Consider the following 16,942-nt stretch of genomic DNA (forward strand, 5'->3'; position numbering starts at 1 on the left):
AATGGATTATTGTGTGTGTGTGTGTGTGTGTGTGTGTGTATGTGTGCCATAAAATAATGAAATCAATGTATCATACTAATCTATTTCATCCAATTTTATAATCGCGTTATTAGCTTCGACTCAATAAATTTTTAGTAAATCGATACATTACGATGATGCATAGCTTCTGTATAAACACACAAATAAATCTGAATGAATTTATTTATTATACACGGAATAATGTCGAAAATTTCATTCGCCATAGTAATATGACATTTTGAAAGCACGAAGTATGAGTGAAAAGCGGAGCGTAATTCGGATCAGGGAGAATTGTTTATAATACGCCACGTACAAATATGAAAAATTAATTTCCTCTAATATATAATACGACACATAAAATATATTAAATTTAATTAAATATCTCCGAATATGTTTCGTACATTAACGAGATACACATAACTAAATACATCTTATATTTTATTAAATATCTAACAAAAAATGAACTTTTATTATCACGTTATAAGCATAATTTTGATTAAAATTAGATTTCATTAATATACTAATTAAAAGTTTTTTTTATTTTATATACTTTTAAATTAAATGGAATATTTCTATCTACGAAAAATAAAAATAGCAGCATGGCTCGGATTTCGCCGAACAAACTTTTTATCTACGGGAACCTATATAGGTATTGACGTTGCGAGAGAAAGTTAAATTTTAATCAACTTTCGCGATCTAAATCGAATTTGGATACTTGTGGTAAATTAGTGCAATAAAAAATTCAAGTATATTTAAGTATCTATGAGCAAAAAATGAAATTTCCTAAAAAATATATTTGTCGAAAATTTATTTATTTGTTACAAGATGTGCATAATATAAGTTTTGCAAAAATCTCAAGATCTAAGTAGAATCTAAGAAGTTTAGTAGAAGAATTAACTCTATGTTGAGTTATATCATTTCATTGAGAATTATTGTGTATAATAAAAGTGTCGCCCAGTTTACGTATCGAAATATTCCTTGCCATTGTTCCGGCCATCCCTTCGTGCGAAATGAACAACCCCAAAGACTTGCGACGCGATTGCAGTGTGTACTATGCGCGCGTAGGGTCTTGAGTGCCCACGTTTTCCATTCGGCGATAACAACCAGGATCGATGAGGAACGCGGAGCTCGCACGTATCACCACGGTCAGAGGATGGTGCGAGTACCGCTACCGTGCACGCGCGGCCATTATCGCGCGAACGTAGCAAATCCAAACCGACGAGTCAGCCCATCGTAAACACAGGCACAACCGGCGAGTTTAATTCGATTAGGACGCGATCATCGGATTGCTCGATCGTCCGGCATCGAATTCCCCCGACGCGCTCGTGCGGCCTCTTCCCTCTTTACCTCTCTTTACCCCGTTTCCCGACTCTCGCGTGCAACCCTCAGCGTTCGCCTCTTACCCTCTCTTGGCCCCTTACGCTCTGTAGCGTAAGCGCGGGCACACACGTTCGTAGATAGAAACGCACACAGAATGCTCCATCTCCTCTTCTCCCCTGCCCTACAGTGCCTCTGTCTATCTACCTGTCTGATTTTATCCTATGAGTCTTGCAAAAGCCGAAATATATACGCGGTGCACGAAAAGCACCGTCTTAAAATTGCTTTAGGTGTTTTTAAGAAACTCTTGCGTGTTCGACTAAACTAATTTCTCGGAAGGCATATAGCGAATTTAATCTCATCTCTGTTTTATTTTAAATATTCCGAAATATTTCCGACGTCAAGTTTGCGCGAAGTCGTTTACTTGTCACGAGTTAATTAGATATTTCAGATGTATTTAATTAAATATGTCAACATATTTAATTGTACAATTAATCAGTGGAAGAGATTATAACTTCAAAGAGAGAGAGAGATTCTTTTAAAAGAAAGATGGCATACTTGTGTATTGGGATTTCAATGATACCAAGAAGATAGTCAATAACATCGCTCGTTGTCTCGCAAGCACCGTATAGATGTACGCACGCAGGACTAGAGAGAATTTTGCGGGGCATTGTCGAGGATCCCGATTCTATTCGATTCGATTCGAGTACGTGCGCGCCGAACGAGCCGGAAACCGACGTTTGCGCGAACACGAATTTACCCTACTGTCCGGCCTAATGGCACGGATTTCATTATGCCGGGGTTTGCGCGAATGCAAACTCGAGAAGGGAGGCCGGGATGGAGAAGGGTAGGATGGGCGGAGGGATGGGGCAGAGCGCGTTATACACGCGGCACAGTCGACGGTCAACCGATTTAGATTGCAAAACTGTTGTCCCAGCGAATTTGCGATGCCACGAATGGCGTACAGCTGGAAATATTATCGCTACACCCATTAGCCTGTCGTACGGCGTGGATAATGCTAATAAATACCGCTAAGTCGACTTTCGACGCGCGATAATTTGCGCGATTCCCGACGAGTTAGATGACCGCATCTATTTCGCGATTGCGAGCATCTATTATTGGATAATAATCGCAATCGTGTTCGATGATTATTGCGAGCGACAGTTATCGGTTTGATTCCGGTGATTCTATAGCGTGCGTGAAATTACCGGCGTTAATTTTCCGCCGTTGTTTTCTAAATAACTGCCATTTATCCTAATCTAACAGACTCTCTCTGAAAATTCATGCAAGCGTTAAATTGGTCACGTAATGCTGACATTAATATCTTAGCGTTGTCATGATAACGACATGTTTAATTATCATATTAATGTAATATTTGAATACAAATTTGCGTGCAATTATAATCGATATTTAGAAATTTCCTAACAATATACGTCAGTGTTTCGAAACGTAACAATAAAAATTTATATCTCAAGTTTTACAATGTTCTTTCAGGAAATCATTAGTTCTTGTAACTTCAATTTAGTCGAGATCAAAATCTTGAATGACAATCTAGTAGTAATTATTGATATCCTATTACATCTCGGTCACAGATAAAGAAAGTCGTTCTGCTATTCATGCGACGAGAAAAAAAACTTATCTAAAATTAAGGTCCAAACAATCGATAAGGGATGGTTTCCAGCGCATATATAGAACGATGATCTTCCTCCTTAAATGTACTTTGCGGAGGACGATAAACTTCGGACAAACGATCGAGATTAATAGAACGAGGCTTGGGGCCCCGTCTGTGATACTATCGATCCGCGCCACGGTATGGCGAACGAGATACACGGGCGACTCCCTGCGGGATCGTAAATCCACGTCGAAGATTTACTTACTTACAAAGCGGAGTCGGCCGTCGCCGACGTCGCCACGAACACGACGACGAATCTGCCCTTCTTTATAGACGCACAAACAAGCTTACGCAAACTTGCTTTTTATGCTCATCCGATTATGAGTCTTTAAGTTCTCCTCTTAAAATGATATCGATTTCAGCACAGCTTAACTTTGCATTTTCTACAGACTAGCGCTGAGCATCTGCCAATTCGTTTTCGCCACGAGATATTAACATATTTAATAAGTATACGCGGGACGTTATGTTTCTCGTATTTCACATTAATTCTAATGCATTTTAATGTTGCACATTAAATTCAACATTTATTTGAAAAGTATAATCTACACGCGCACTAATCAGAAGAAAAAATGTAAGGTCCGCATTCGTAATTATTATTTAATTAAACGTATCGGTGAGATGAATAACGATGAGAATGACGATTGGCGCTTTTTATATATGTATAAAGATGAATACGGGAACACACAACTCAATGAATAATGATGCTCCAGGATTAAATTTTAAGTTTTATCTATTTTAGCCTGTCTATTAAACAAAGTACATTTTTAAGGAGGAAGTCGTTCTATATCTGTAAAGTAACGGATCTATGAGATATAATATTAATCTAATTTTACTAATTTAATTGTAATTTGACACATATATACATTCAAATACATTTAATGTACATTTAATGCAATTATCATAGATCCGTTATGATAAAAAAATTTATTTATCACTCACCAACTGATGCGCATCAGCGGAGTTATCTGCCACGTTGCTACGTTGATCTGTAACATACCAATATAAGATTCAAATTATAGCAATGCATAAAACAATCAATATTTTAATAAATAATTACTGCACGTATCAAATTTTTTATTCTTTAAATATAGATATATATTGAAATAATTACATAATTTCCGAAAAAGATCTACGTAAGAATAAACTTTTATAACACTTTAGAAATATTTTTTTAATTATTATTCTTAAATCTTCGAAATAAAATAAACGAGATCCAAATTAATAAGAAAGAACAATTGCATGCAAGTAAAAAATAATACTCACCGCAAAGTTGCTCCGCCGGTGCCCGATGCCTCTCCTAGGCCTCCTCCTCCTCTCAGATTTGTCAAGTCTCTTTCTTCCAGGTTATCAGACGTCCTCCTCACTTTCCACTTGCATAACACTCCCGAGAAACACTCGCGATCAATTATAAACGCGCGCGAGCTAATTATTAATAAAAACTTTTCGCGCGATACTTTACACGGCACTCCCGTTTATAAAGCCTGCGATATATCGATATTTCGGATGAGCCTGCACTTCGAGTTGATAAGTAACTCGGCAATAAGATCTCATACAGTCGAAAGTGCAACTACCGGCTTAAACTAACAATAAGATATGAATCAAATAAGCCTTAAGAAAAGTATTTTAATCCGTTTACTTGTACGGCACTCCCGAAGTTAACACGCGACGAGATAAATCGCGACTGCAGTCGTTCGTTTGCTCACTGTCAGTAAATCGGAGTATATGATCCGATTTATTGTGTTCCATCGATCTAAAACCAAAAGCAAATTATGTTTTAGTCAACGAATAATTTAAAGCACCTTGCAAAATACGTTCAATTCTATAAGTATTTCTCAAAAAATTTTGTCCGTAGATATCATGAAATAACTATTTATAATTCTCACTCTTTATATCCGAAATAGATGCTTTGATTAAAAAGTTGTCGCTTTTCGATACTCGCGAATTGTATAAATTACACGAACTAATAATTTTAATAATCACAAGATATATAACACTGTTTAGGCACGGTGTGCTCGGTGTGCACTGTGCTTAATGCTTAGTCACCCTTACTCCATCCCTACCACTCGTTTCCGAAATTCCGAGAAGTCGCGTGACGTACGCAAAAAACTGTAACTGCATTCTGTACTCGGGGAAAACAAACACCAAGGCCGCATGCCAACCGAGTTGTCGCCCCGAAACGCTTACTATTTTATAATATAAATTTATTCCCTTAAATCTTTTGTTCGTTACATTTCGAAATGATTTCTGTTATAAGATATTATCGCGAATTAAACTTAACATTTGAAAACTTATTAAATCTCGCCGTTAAATCTCTGAAACTTTCACGAGTCTAATTATATTATTGATTTGAAAACTTATCTCGATTAAAAGAAAAAATCGCGTAATTTTAAGCGATTAAGGAAATAAAATTAAACCATTGTAAAAAATATAGCGGCTTATTTCTCTTACTTATTAGAATCACAGTTTCACTTGTTTTAAAATGTAATAGTTAAAAGAATTACATAATCTCCAGAAATCTTTTTTATTTTTATAAGAAGGAAATAATGAAAGTCTGCATAATTAATAATAAATGATAAATGCGTAATAAGTCGCTCATTTTATGAATGTATACTGTCGTTGCCAGATATTTCCTAGGCCTTTTTCTTTCCCTATTCACACAATACTTATTCGTGAAACTATAATAATTAATTCGCGATTGCGCGCGAGCTAATTGCCATAATACGGCAATGCAATCGCACGACGCTTTTCACGACACGATGCGTACTTAATTATGTCGCGAAGAATATCAGAATAACTCGAAGGGGCTGCACGAGAGAAATCACGAAATCCGTCCGTAACATCTCATAAATTAGCGTGATTCGAGTAATGATTCTCGAAGCGAATCGATAATGATTTCGGAGGCGACGGATCTCCGATGTACGAATGCCGAATTTATGGCATCGACAAATATTAACACAACGTTTAATTACAACACGGTACATCGTACACGCGGAATCATTAATTCTTTGACGCATGAATTCCTTGTAGGCCTCGATAAGAGATCATATTCTTGCATTAAGTAACGCATTAACCTAACCTAACCGTGCTTACTGAACAGGTAGCAATGCCGAATATCCACTTCGATAAAAACCGTCGCGTCGATACGCCGACAGTCATTAATCTCGATACACTCGAGAGCTAATTGACCACGGTTGTAATCTCTAATCGCTCGTATGGAATCCCGTTTGGTGCTTTCTTATTGCTACTTGTCGCGGCAAGGTTTGAAAGAGTAATACGATGCGCAACACCACCGACCGACTCGAGCCCTGGCGCTTGAATGATAACTGATAGCGCGGTAACCTTGTTTACGCGCGCTTACGTCACGCCATATGGGCGCCGAGCGCTGGTTCTTGGAAATTCTCTCGCTACCTCTATACATATACATATAAAACTTATTTAATATACTATAGATTTATAAACCGAATATGTTCTATTCTTCAAAATTAAATTCTTCTTAACACGATTACATTTATTTCATTTCTTGTTCAATCAATCAATTTTAATCTTGGCTTCTATTTTTTCTCGCATAAAGTTAATCTGTTAGTGACGAATAATGTGCGTTATTATTTATAAGATCGTGAGACGCTCGATGAAAGAATATTCGAGCGAAACTGCGGGTATAAACTAGAAAAACGAGGTTGGGGAGTAGCGAGTAATGAAATGTTTGCGTGTCATAAATCGGAGACGTAAACGTGCGAGAAACCGGGAACGGCAAATTTGTTTCTCTATGCCACTGTTTTATATTCTTTCTTATTGGAACAATTGATAAAAATTTAAAGAATACTTTACGTCGCCAGATACAATAAGGCGAAGAATTTTCATATTATATCATATTCGCGGAAGACGTTTTACGTTACGACTTTACAGACAGAATTATATATTTTTACTGATAAAAAATGGTAGAGAATTCTTGATGAAAAATGATAGAGAGTTTGTTGTATAAATTCACGTTCGAATTAAGTGGAAAAATAAATATGAATGAAGGAAGAAATGAGAACGTACGTTGGGTATAAAAGATTCATTACGCTTCTGCAAGAGCGTAATGAGACATCTAAAGGAAGAGAAGTACGAGATAAACTAAATATCTTTAAAAATTATAAATATCTTTACCGTTTTTATACGTGGTTACAAAAATATTACACAAAATACTATATCTTTCTGAAAGGGGATTCTGAAAGGGTATACTTAAAGAAAGTAAGCTAGTTGCAATGGAAGAACATTCGCAAAAACAACTTAACATAGACGGGTTAACGATAAAAATTTCTTTTTTTTTTACTAATAATATAGGTTAATTTAAAAATACTTTATTTGTTTTTAATATAGGTCAATGTTCGTTATCTTTCAATTGTATAATTCTCTATAAATTGTGTAAGAAGGAAAACGATGTTTAAGAATAAAAAATGTAATAGTGAAATAGAGAGAAATCTCTTTTCCGAGCAAACAACAATGAAATTTTAATTTTTAATTTTTTTACGGGAAGGAAACTTGTTGCGCGATTAAAACTTTTCACGCTTGAAAATATCGGAATAGACAAACTTCCTAATGAAAGATGGTAATTCTCCGCGGTGTATTTTTATGGCTTGCCTCAAAGTCTCATCGTGACGATGAGGACTTCAGTATAACATTGCTGTCTGCACTTGAATCGCATTTTCTAAAGAGTATCTCCTCGACATAGAAACGCGATCGGAACCACGTCACGTCGTTAATGAAAACGAGCGTTGCAAGAAGAAAACCGCAAAGTGGACGTCGATAAAGTCGCCGTGAAGTGGATGCTCGATAACTGTGTCCCGACGACGAAGAAGTGCGTTGAACGTGGAGCAAATTAAATTTTCTTCATTGACTAGTCCAAATTTTCCCATCGAGCCCTTCATTCCCGGCGCATCCTTCCCTTCTTCCTTTCTTCTAGCTCGTTCGTCACTCAACGACTTCCTTTTTGACAATCAGACAAGCAGGAACCAAGCTTATATCACTATTGTTGTATATTTCTGAACCATGAGATAACCGAAATTTCTGCTTCTTGCATTTTCATTTTGTTCCCTTATAATGTTATAATCGGCATCCGCAAATTGGAAAATTATTTAAACGAAAATCGTGTTCCATGCAAGTATGAATTTCATTTACCAATATACTTGTTTGCATATGCTATTTTGCTAAAAGATGTGTTCGTATTTCTTTCTTTCTTTATATCTCGTTTATATTTCTATTCTTTCAATTATATATAAATAATGCAATACAGTATGCGCAAACATATATAGATTTTTAAACGGAAAAAGTAAGAAAGATATTATAAATAACGCTGATTCTAAAAGATCTTTGAGATATTCGATATCCCGACAAATGTTAAGTGTCAAAAGGTATTGAATCTCGAAATTCTCTGTGGGTGGGCATAAAATATTCGTTTTGTACGTGAGAGAATTCACTTCGATAGATTTTCAACTTCGACCTTTGCCACTGTGCGATTGTCGAGAAAATGAAGGAAAGCATTCAGGATTATTAGCTCGTCAAAGTCGAAAAATAAGGATAATGCGTGTCGCACCTGAAATAACACGCAGAAGAAGGAAGCAGGCAGGTATACAAGCTAGGACACACAATAAGCAGTAAAATTTTGCAAAATACTTCCCAAACACCTGTCACTGTCTGTATATGTTTCCGATCTTTTCACTTTAACTTTTAAGTTTCCTAAGCTGACATTTCTAAACTTTCTGAGAAATAATATTTTTAATACATAAAGTATATTTAAGCGGACAAATATAAGAATAAAGAAGGAAGTATTTTATGATGCGGTAAGAAAAATCGATGCAGCTGTTCTTAAACGATGTCTAACGTAAATCAGAGATGAAACGTGCGGAAGAGCAGAAGAAGTGATAAGAAAGTGACTGGATGTAAAATCTCTGAGATGCCATCGGGCTGAAGATATAAGAAAGCCCGGCGGCTTATCCAGTTTGCATGTTCTTTGTGAATAAAGAAAAAGTGTGGAAAACTCGCGTTACATATCGTGCATATTTCTCACGAAAAGCAAATGCATTCGGAATGACACATTGCACGAGAAGATAAATCATGACGCAAGAGAATTAAATTTTATTGTTGTGCAATTTGTGCCGAAGGTACACTTGATAAACGATTGTTCATTAAATCCGCGTTCGTAATCATAATTATTCAATTGCACGCACAAATTTTACAGCTAGAATAATTACGTTTTATTAACAATAATTATGTATTAAATATACAGTTTGTTAATCTCGATTATTAAAGAAAATTCTAAGTAGAGTGACGTGTGCATAAAAAATTCCATAATTATTATAAGTCTAACTGTTGGCATTTTGCTTCATTAATAATTTCTAAAATTAAATTTTCTTTGTGTTGCTATTTTATCATCTCTTTAATAATATAGCATGACACAACCACACAACATACATACACACACACGCACACAAACGTCCCTCGTCGCAACGACGTTGAGAATTTGACTACGCTTGATACTTGATTAATTTTAACTACACCGCATTAGTCCTTTGGCTATGTCATTGCGTGCACACTTATCCCTGCGCAAACGGGCTACAAATTACAGCGTAAGACGATCTCAAGGTACATATATATGTATACATATATGTGTATGTAAGCGTGTAGAGAGTGAATACAACGGGCATGCAGTGGCCCCTAGCGCAGCATTCACTTTACGTACATATACACAACTTATCTCGAGGAGTTTGCTGGCGTTCTTGCTTGCATTTGCCTAACCGCGTTAACGGATCCCGATCCAAATATCAGCCTCGAGGAACTCTCTATATGGCTTGTGCTTCCTGTGCACCGGGTCGGTGCCAAAACCGGCAACGAGCCTTTGTCCCTACGAATTCCCGCAAGACAAATCTCGAGTTTTGCGATTTACGTAAATGGAACGCAAATATTCCAAAACTTTGTAATCTTTCAATGCTTTTGTAGTAAGTAATATATGAGCAAAAGTGGGTTGTTTCACACATTTAAAAATTGCCAAATAACTTTATGATAATTTAAATAAAGTTTATTATACGTTCTAATAAAATTTTGTATTAAAAAAAAAATTTGGTACAAGTTTCTTAAATCGTGTCTCTGCAGTCCAGTTCCTCTCCATCTACTTTATTTAGGGTGTAATTTATCTAAATTATATTTATGTAACTTATATTATATCTTTGATTGCAGATGAGTGGAAAACGGACCAGAAGTTTTAAGTGCGCCGTGCACCATCGGGACCGTGAGATCTGTTCCGAGAACGATTTTCACCTGCTCGTGCATGAGCCGCCTCTGTTTCGCAGGTACGATTAGTCACGCTTAATATAAGGTTTTCACGGTTGACTGAAATGTGACAGTAGCATTTTGGAGCACGTATTTTTCGCTCCATAAGATTTTAACAAGACATTCTTTTGGAGAAAGCTCTTTCCAACGATTAATCTTAACTAATTCAAAATCTAAACCGTCGAAATTCCAGACGACACATTGACTTACATTATTACTAATTATATTATTATCAAAGCCGTAATCAAACATTTGAAGGTAAGTCGAGTAAAAAAAAAATCATTTGCGAAAAGGCGTTCCGTTACTAAAACTTCTTTAAGAATATCGTACATTCGAGTTGAGATAGTGTGATAGGTCTTTCGAAAAGGGGAGTAAACCGATTCTCTCATCTTACGACACGTCGGGAGACGAGAAAGACGCGCGAAGACGCAAGGAATGCGGATAAAACGAAAACACGAGACGAAAGAAGTTCTGTATTTTATTATTCCGGCAGAATATCCGACGTGCACGACGACGACGACGACGACGACGGAGACAGCAACGCGGACGAGGACAACCGTTCTTACAGTATTTCTACCGTGCATTTTATGCTGCGCATCGTTACCCATGCGAGAGAACCCCGAGGAGGTACCGACATACCTCGTACATTGTACGACCTGCGAAACATCAACATCTTTCTGCTTCCTACGACCCGCTCCTACGATCCCACTTCCTTCTTCGTGCCTTTCTCACTTTGCATCTTTTACGCTCCGTGAAATTATAAATGCAACGATGTCGTTATTTACCGATACGCTTCCGCGCTTTTAAACAGCTCTTTATAAGAGCAAATTCTTTTTTTCCACGAAAAGTGACAAGTGTAGCCGCGCCGTGAAAAAAATTTGTGACTTTCCATAGAGGAAGGAAATATAAACCCGCGTATGGATCGTTATTGTAACAGCTACGTTATTGGACACGGATTGCCAGATGTAATCGATGTAGTAAATATCGTTCGTCGTTAATCATACATTTAACGGGTCCAACGAGTTCGTCGTCGATATAACTTACAGAATAATCGCTAGTACGCGACAAGCTTAATAACGCAATTTATTGACGTCCCCGACACGATGCAGTTTCGAGTGTAATTTGTAAACGTTACGTGACGAAGTATTTGGCGTGCAATTTAAATAAAGGCATTCCTGCTATCTAACGCGTCATTTATAACGATATTGCGAACGCGTCGATGTCGTCTCGCGATCTCGAAGGCGTATTCGTTTCGCTGTGTGATGCGCGTCCGAGGATATTAATTCCTTTTTTCTCGCGGAGCAACTCGATAAGATGAATAGGTTTGGATATGTATCGGGCATCTTTTCTCTCGAGGAGGCGCCGCGCCGCCCGTGCCGGGTCTCTCGAGCGTGGTCGATTCGACTTGTTCCTGGGTGCTATTCATAAATAATTCATCGTATCGCCCGCACGAAAGAAGAGACGGAGAAGATGGTGCTCGACGGAGCGAGTGAGGAAGAACGAGAAAATGAAACGGAGAAGACAGCGACAAAAGATAGGCCGTGCAAGGTAGACTTCGAGGTAGACACATGACTCTATATGAAAACTAATAGAACTGAGTTTCGAACCCTCAGCTGTCAAGGAACTCTGGATTAACATACACAACACACTACAATAGTAATTTTTGGTTTTACAAATATTTGTCCAACTTCTCACAAGCTTTATATGAGATAAAACTCATATACATAAGTCCTGACACGTTTGTTCACATCTTTTTATTATTTTTTCTACATTCGAAAATTATTAACTTTGATCAAAGTCATCGTCCACTCCTGGGTAAATTGAGAGAGAAGCAGGGAAGTTTAAAGAGTTATAGAAAGACAAATGAAAAGTAGAGATCTACAGAAGAAGATAGAAAGAGAGAGAGAGGAATATGATGAGCGCTGTAAAATCTGGGCACCGCGCCGCGACGTGGCGTACAGAGGAGAGAAATTCCTGCGCACACAAGATAAGAAACGGCAACCTGCAGCCAGGGTTCTTTGCAAATAAAATATCGCCTCGTGTCAAGCGGTCGCGTCTAGGCGGGGGTAGTGTTGAACGGGGGGAGGGGTTGTTCGAGGGTGGGAAAGGATCCGACGCGTTACGACGGAAATATGACGAGACGATATTCCGAGCAGGTAGCGAGCGCATGCTTGGAATTCGGTGTGAGCACGACCCTTAAGTCTGTACGCCATCCCCCGCCCCTCTCTCCGTGACACCGACATCACTCGTCTCGCTTTTGTCGTTTCCGACCGCTTCCGCGATCGCGTACCGCGTATCTCTTCGTCTCGCTATATCTCTCTTTCTCTCGTCCGCACTCCGTTACATTAACGCGACGAGGAGTATGTAAATTTTACCGCTGACTCGCGAAAAGATGGGACTTCTTCGCTCGTACCCTCGGGAGGTCGCACAGCCGACACATCTGAAAACCCCGAACGCGGCCACGGCGGTTTATGGCGGTCGGTATGTACATCTTGGTGGAGAGCCGTATTGGTCGCGAGGTAATGGTAAGTGGTCGTGCAAGAGGGATATTGAAGTCTTTGAGATTCTCCGACATGAATCGCAACGGCAATTCGGGCTGACGTTAATCTTTTATTTAAACCGCGAGGTGTTGGACTGTGCCTCGAGGAGACCGCATTAACGAACGCTTCTGGCAAACTAGCATTTGCGAGTGAAAAACCTCCGCACGATGGGGAGTGGTATGGATGGATAACTCTCTCGTGACTCTCGGCCAGCGCGATCCACCGATTTCCGCTCCGACGATATTTCCGTTCACCATTGTCGCAAAAAGAAGGGATGGAACGCGGAGCGTCGCGTCGCTCCGTGCACGCTTCCGCCTCTATGTCGGGGTATTCGCTCTTGCTTAACAAACTCGAAGCGGACATTTTGCAAGGCGGGCCGGGACGGTATACAAAAAAGAGCCCGGTTACACACATGCGGAAATTCGCTGCGCGCGCGTCTCTCACTCGATCTCGGCCCTTTGTCGGCCCTCGCTTGGTCGTCGCGCTTCCATTTTTCGCTTTCGCGAGAGCGTCATCCAGCCGTTATGCGCTCGTTCGCGCTTCTCGTCGACGCGACAATGAGCTTCTGCTCTCGCGGAAAACCACTTCGCTTTCCCTTCCATCCCGTACCGTGCATATATACGTAACCATTATAACGAACCATCAGCAGAGCACAATTATTTCGCGCTTTTAACGCGCTCTTCACGGCGTTCCCGTCAAAGCCTCGTACTTGGACGACGACGCGAAACTCGGTTTCATAAAAGCCTTATCAAAAGCCTGTCGAATAGTTAAAAACATGAGCTGCAAATTGCTTGTAACTCGTGAATTCCGGTTGCCGATTAAATTAAGAAAAGTCTATGCAAATACGATAAATATAATGAGTTCAGAAAATTATTTGCAGAATTTTCCCGACCAAGAATGTACCAAGTAGAGGAAATTCAATCTATTGAATATTAAAAATATTCCAGAGTGAGCTAAGTTATTTGCATCGTAATCTATATTTAAGTATAATCAGACCGTTGAAAATAGAACAATTGGATATCACTCACATTTTTAGAACCAGCAAAGTTCGAGAGAAAATATTTAATGTAATATCTAATCGATATTTTTTTCATTTTTATAAAGTAAAGAATAAAAAATTCCAAGTTTAAAATTATGTCGAAATATTTCTGCGTATAAATATATATACATCGTTAAGTATATATACGTGTGTCGTGTAGAAAATGATTGTCACATTTTGGTATCGATTATTCATTTAACGACTCAATCATCCCAAAACGGAACCCACCCGTGAAGAAATTCGGTAAGCCGATTTCCGCAATAATTTCACGCATTTAGCTGGTTCTTCGTCTCCAGTATACCCTAGGGCGGTATGTTTTTAGTGACGGTGCGAATAACACCTTTTGGAGGAAAATATTTGTCGTTTTTGAAATATGCCGAAACCCCATTCAACTAAGGCCGCCCGCGTTTCAGAGGAGCTCCAATTTTTTCTTGCTTACTTGCCTACCTACCTACCTACCTACCGCGCTACTAAAAGATGCTCGACGATGGATGCACGTAGTCGTTGTCGCCGTCGACGAAGTCGACTTTGTCGCTGCACGACCGCATTGTAAAAGCCCCGTCGTTCATTGTTGACCATCAAAGGACCGCGTCTCACGTCGAAAATCGCCCGGAACGGAAAAGAGAAGCCGACAAATTGGAGGTTGGGCTAACGACGTGCTGCTGTTGGCCTTCTGTGTGAGAGCTACGTGGCCATTTTTTCGATATTCGCCATCCTAGTTGGCCCAGCAGCATGTAATGAAGTGATGCCAGTGCACAAAGGATTTAAGGATCTGGAGCGGTATATTACCGAGCTTATTTCACAAACACAAATAAGATGAAAGATATAGAAAGGGTCCAGTGACCTCAATTAGTATAAGATTTAAATGTTTTTACCCCAGTAAAGACTGGGGTCTTTACAAATGTCTTAATATGCAGATTCTTCGATTAATTTCAAGAATTATTTATTGATATTATTAGATTGTTAAATACGGAGTATTATATTATGAAAATTTTTATATTTTATATTGTTCTTGTGAAGTAAACGCATTTATAATACAATAGCATTTCTTTATTCGCCGCTTAAAAAAACATTAAGTGTTATCATTAAATTTATATTTGTTAATTTCGCGGCAATAGTTTTTCGTGCAAAAAATTGCCGTTTAAAATCATGATCGGCGCGGCGGTTCCGGGACGCTCTTGTATGTCGCTTCTCAATCCCCCCGTTTAATCACCGTGTAGTTTTTACACGTGATCACTCGTCCATCGGGCAATCCCGTCAAATCCAATTTCGCCGCCGGCGATAGGCCTATACGATAAGATCTGGCGAGACGCGGAGCAGACACACATTGTGGAGCGTCGAAGTTAATAGGCGATATAAAGAGGGATCGTGTGTGCGGTAAAGGACGATCTACTGGGTCGTGAAAGACGTATTTGGGAGGGGACAGCGGAGGTCGCGAGGCATCCGGAGGCCTGGAAATCCGCACCTGGTCAGCTCCGACGTGCGTGCGTGTTTCTGAAAAAAAAAAAAAAAATGGGGCGTGCGAGAGAAAAAGAGGAGAGAGAATAAGTGGAAAAGAGAGAGGCCGTGTCCCCTGGCAGGTACACACAGATCTACCGATGCGCTGTCGTCCAGATGCGTTGTTGGGTCCTAACGAAACCTGCAAGAACTTGCATTTGACATTTCACAAGCATTGATTACGGATGTCGGGTTTGTCCTGTAATTTATTTCGCTTCGTGCCGCCGCGTGTCTCGAGTAGTACGACGGATTCCGAATTATTCTTTCAGAGGCTTGTACCTTGTACTCGGCTCGGATGAGCGATCGCGAATTGGTTCTGTAGCATGGACACCGGCATTCTGAGCTAAGCAGAGATCTTTATTGTACTCGAGTTCCGGAAAATTACGGGCAGCCGCGTAATTCGCTCGCTTATTGTATTCATATAATTCTTTGATGTCGGTATTATTACGTAATTCTCTCGGAGTTTTGATGAAATTCTGTTTTTGTACTTTTATCTCTTATTGTAGTGCTCAGAAAATAATTTCGTAAAAAATGTTTTATCTTCATTATTATTAAAAGAGATAAAAAGGGTAAAAAAAGTTTAACATTTCTGTCAAAAAAAAATCTGACTAAAAAAATTACAAAAATGTAGGAAATTCTTTTAAATAATTTTCTATCGTACAATTAGCAAATATGTAAAATTAAATATATTTACTAGCAAAAAGTCAATTTATTTCAGATAGGATTTTTTATAGTAGTTTTTTCGAGCATCGTGGTTCTTTGATGTAAACCTTGATTGATCATGCTACCATCATTTCTCAATAGGTAGACGCACGAATAATCGCAGGGAAAAACTCTCACGTAGTACGCGAACACGGCTCTGTTATCGATATCCTTTTCCCATTTACATTTCAATCGGCGTTCACAAAGCGACGCGGCCGATCATGCGTCGCAGAGGCGCATAGAAATCGTGGAATTAATATCTCCAGAGATATTTTCGCATACGGGAATCGCAAATATATAGATACATATAAATTGCATGCATGAAAATACCTTTCGAGCTATAGATCAAAACAACCACGAGGCAGCTGGCCTCGCGCGAATATTGCTACTGTCTGCTGTTTTTTTTTTGTATCGCGAAAATCTGGAGAACGAAACGTCAAAAATTTGAAAAATTTATCGGAAGATCCAAATTGCTATGCCAAGTGCCAATCGTTCGCTACATGTAATCGTTATGTTTCGTAAAACGTATTGTTTGTAACAAATATTTTTTTCAAGAAAAAACGGAGATCGAAATTTGTATATTCGTTCAAGTAGAATTTTGTCTCTTCATTCTCACAATTGATCGCAATGGATTGCACGCAACAATTTCTTATATTTGTGTAAATCGATCTCATCGTTTACTGGAACGTTATTTTAAATACAAAAAAGCATTTCCAGATAAAAAAGTTCTCTTTATTCCTTCTTTTATTTTCTTTTTAAATCTCCGTCCCTCGACAATACTATAAATTTTTTATTTCAATGAGAAGTATCCGACTTTTTAACAATATGAGCATTCGTTTAAACCACACG

General features: G+C 38.7%; 1 protein-coding gene across 2 annotated transcripts in view; it reads left to right on the top strand.

Moving 5' to 3' along the window:
- LOC112455306 (protein rhomboid) overlaps positions 1–16,942 on the top strand; it is a 361,741-nt gene that overhangs the window by 209,168 nt on the left and 135,631 nt on the right. For both annotated transcript variants that reach the window (XM_025017130.1, XM_025017138.1), the window contains exon 5: positions 10,223–10,335. In XM_025017130.1, the coding sequence (XP_024872898.1) occupies positions 10,223–10,335 (113 nt within the window). The remainder of the gene's footprint in view (positions 1–10,222; positions 10,336–16,942) is intronic.

The sequence above is a fragment of the Temnothorax curvispinosus genome, unplaced genomic scaffold (assembly GCF_003070985.1).
Source record: "Temnothorax curvispinosus isolate PA1 unplaced genomic scaffold, ASM307098v1 QBEX01000525.1, whole genome shotgun sequence".
NCBI lineage: Eukaryota > Metazoa > Arthropoda > Insecta > Hymenoptera > Formicidae > Temnothorax > Temnothorax curvispinosus.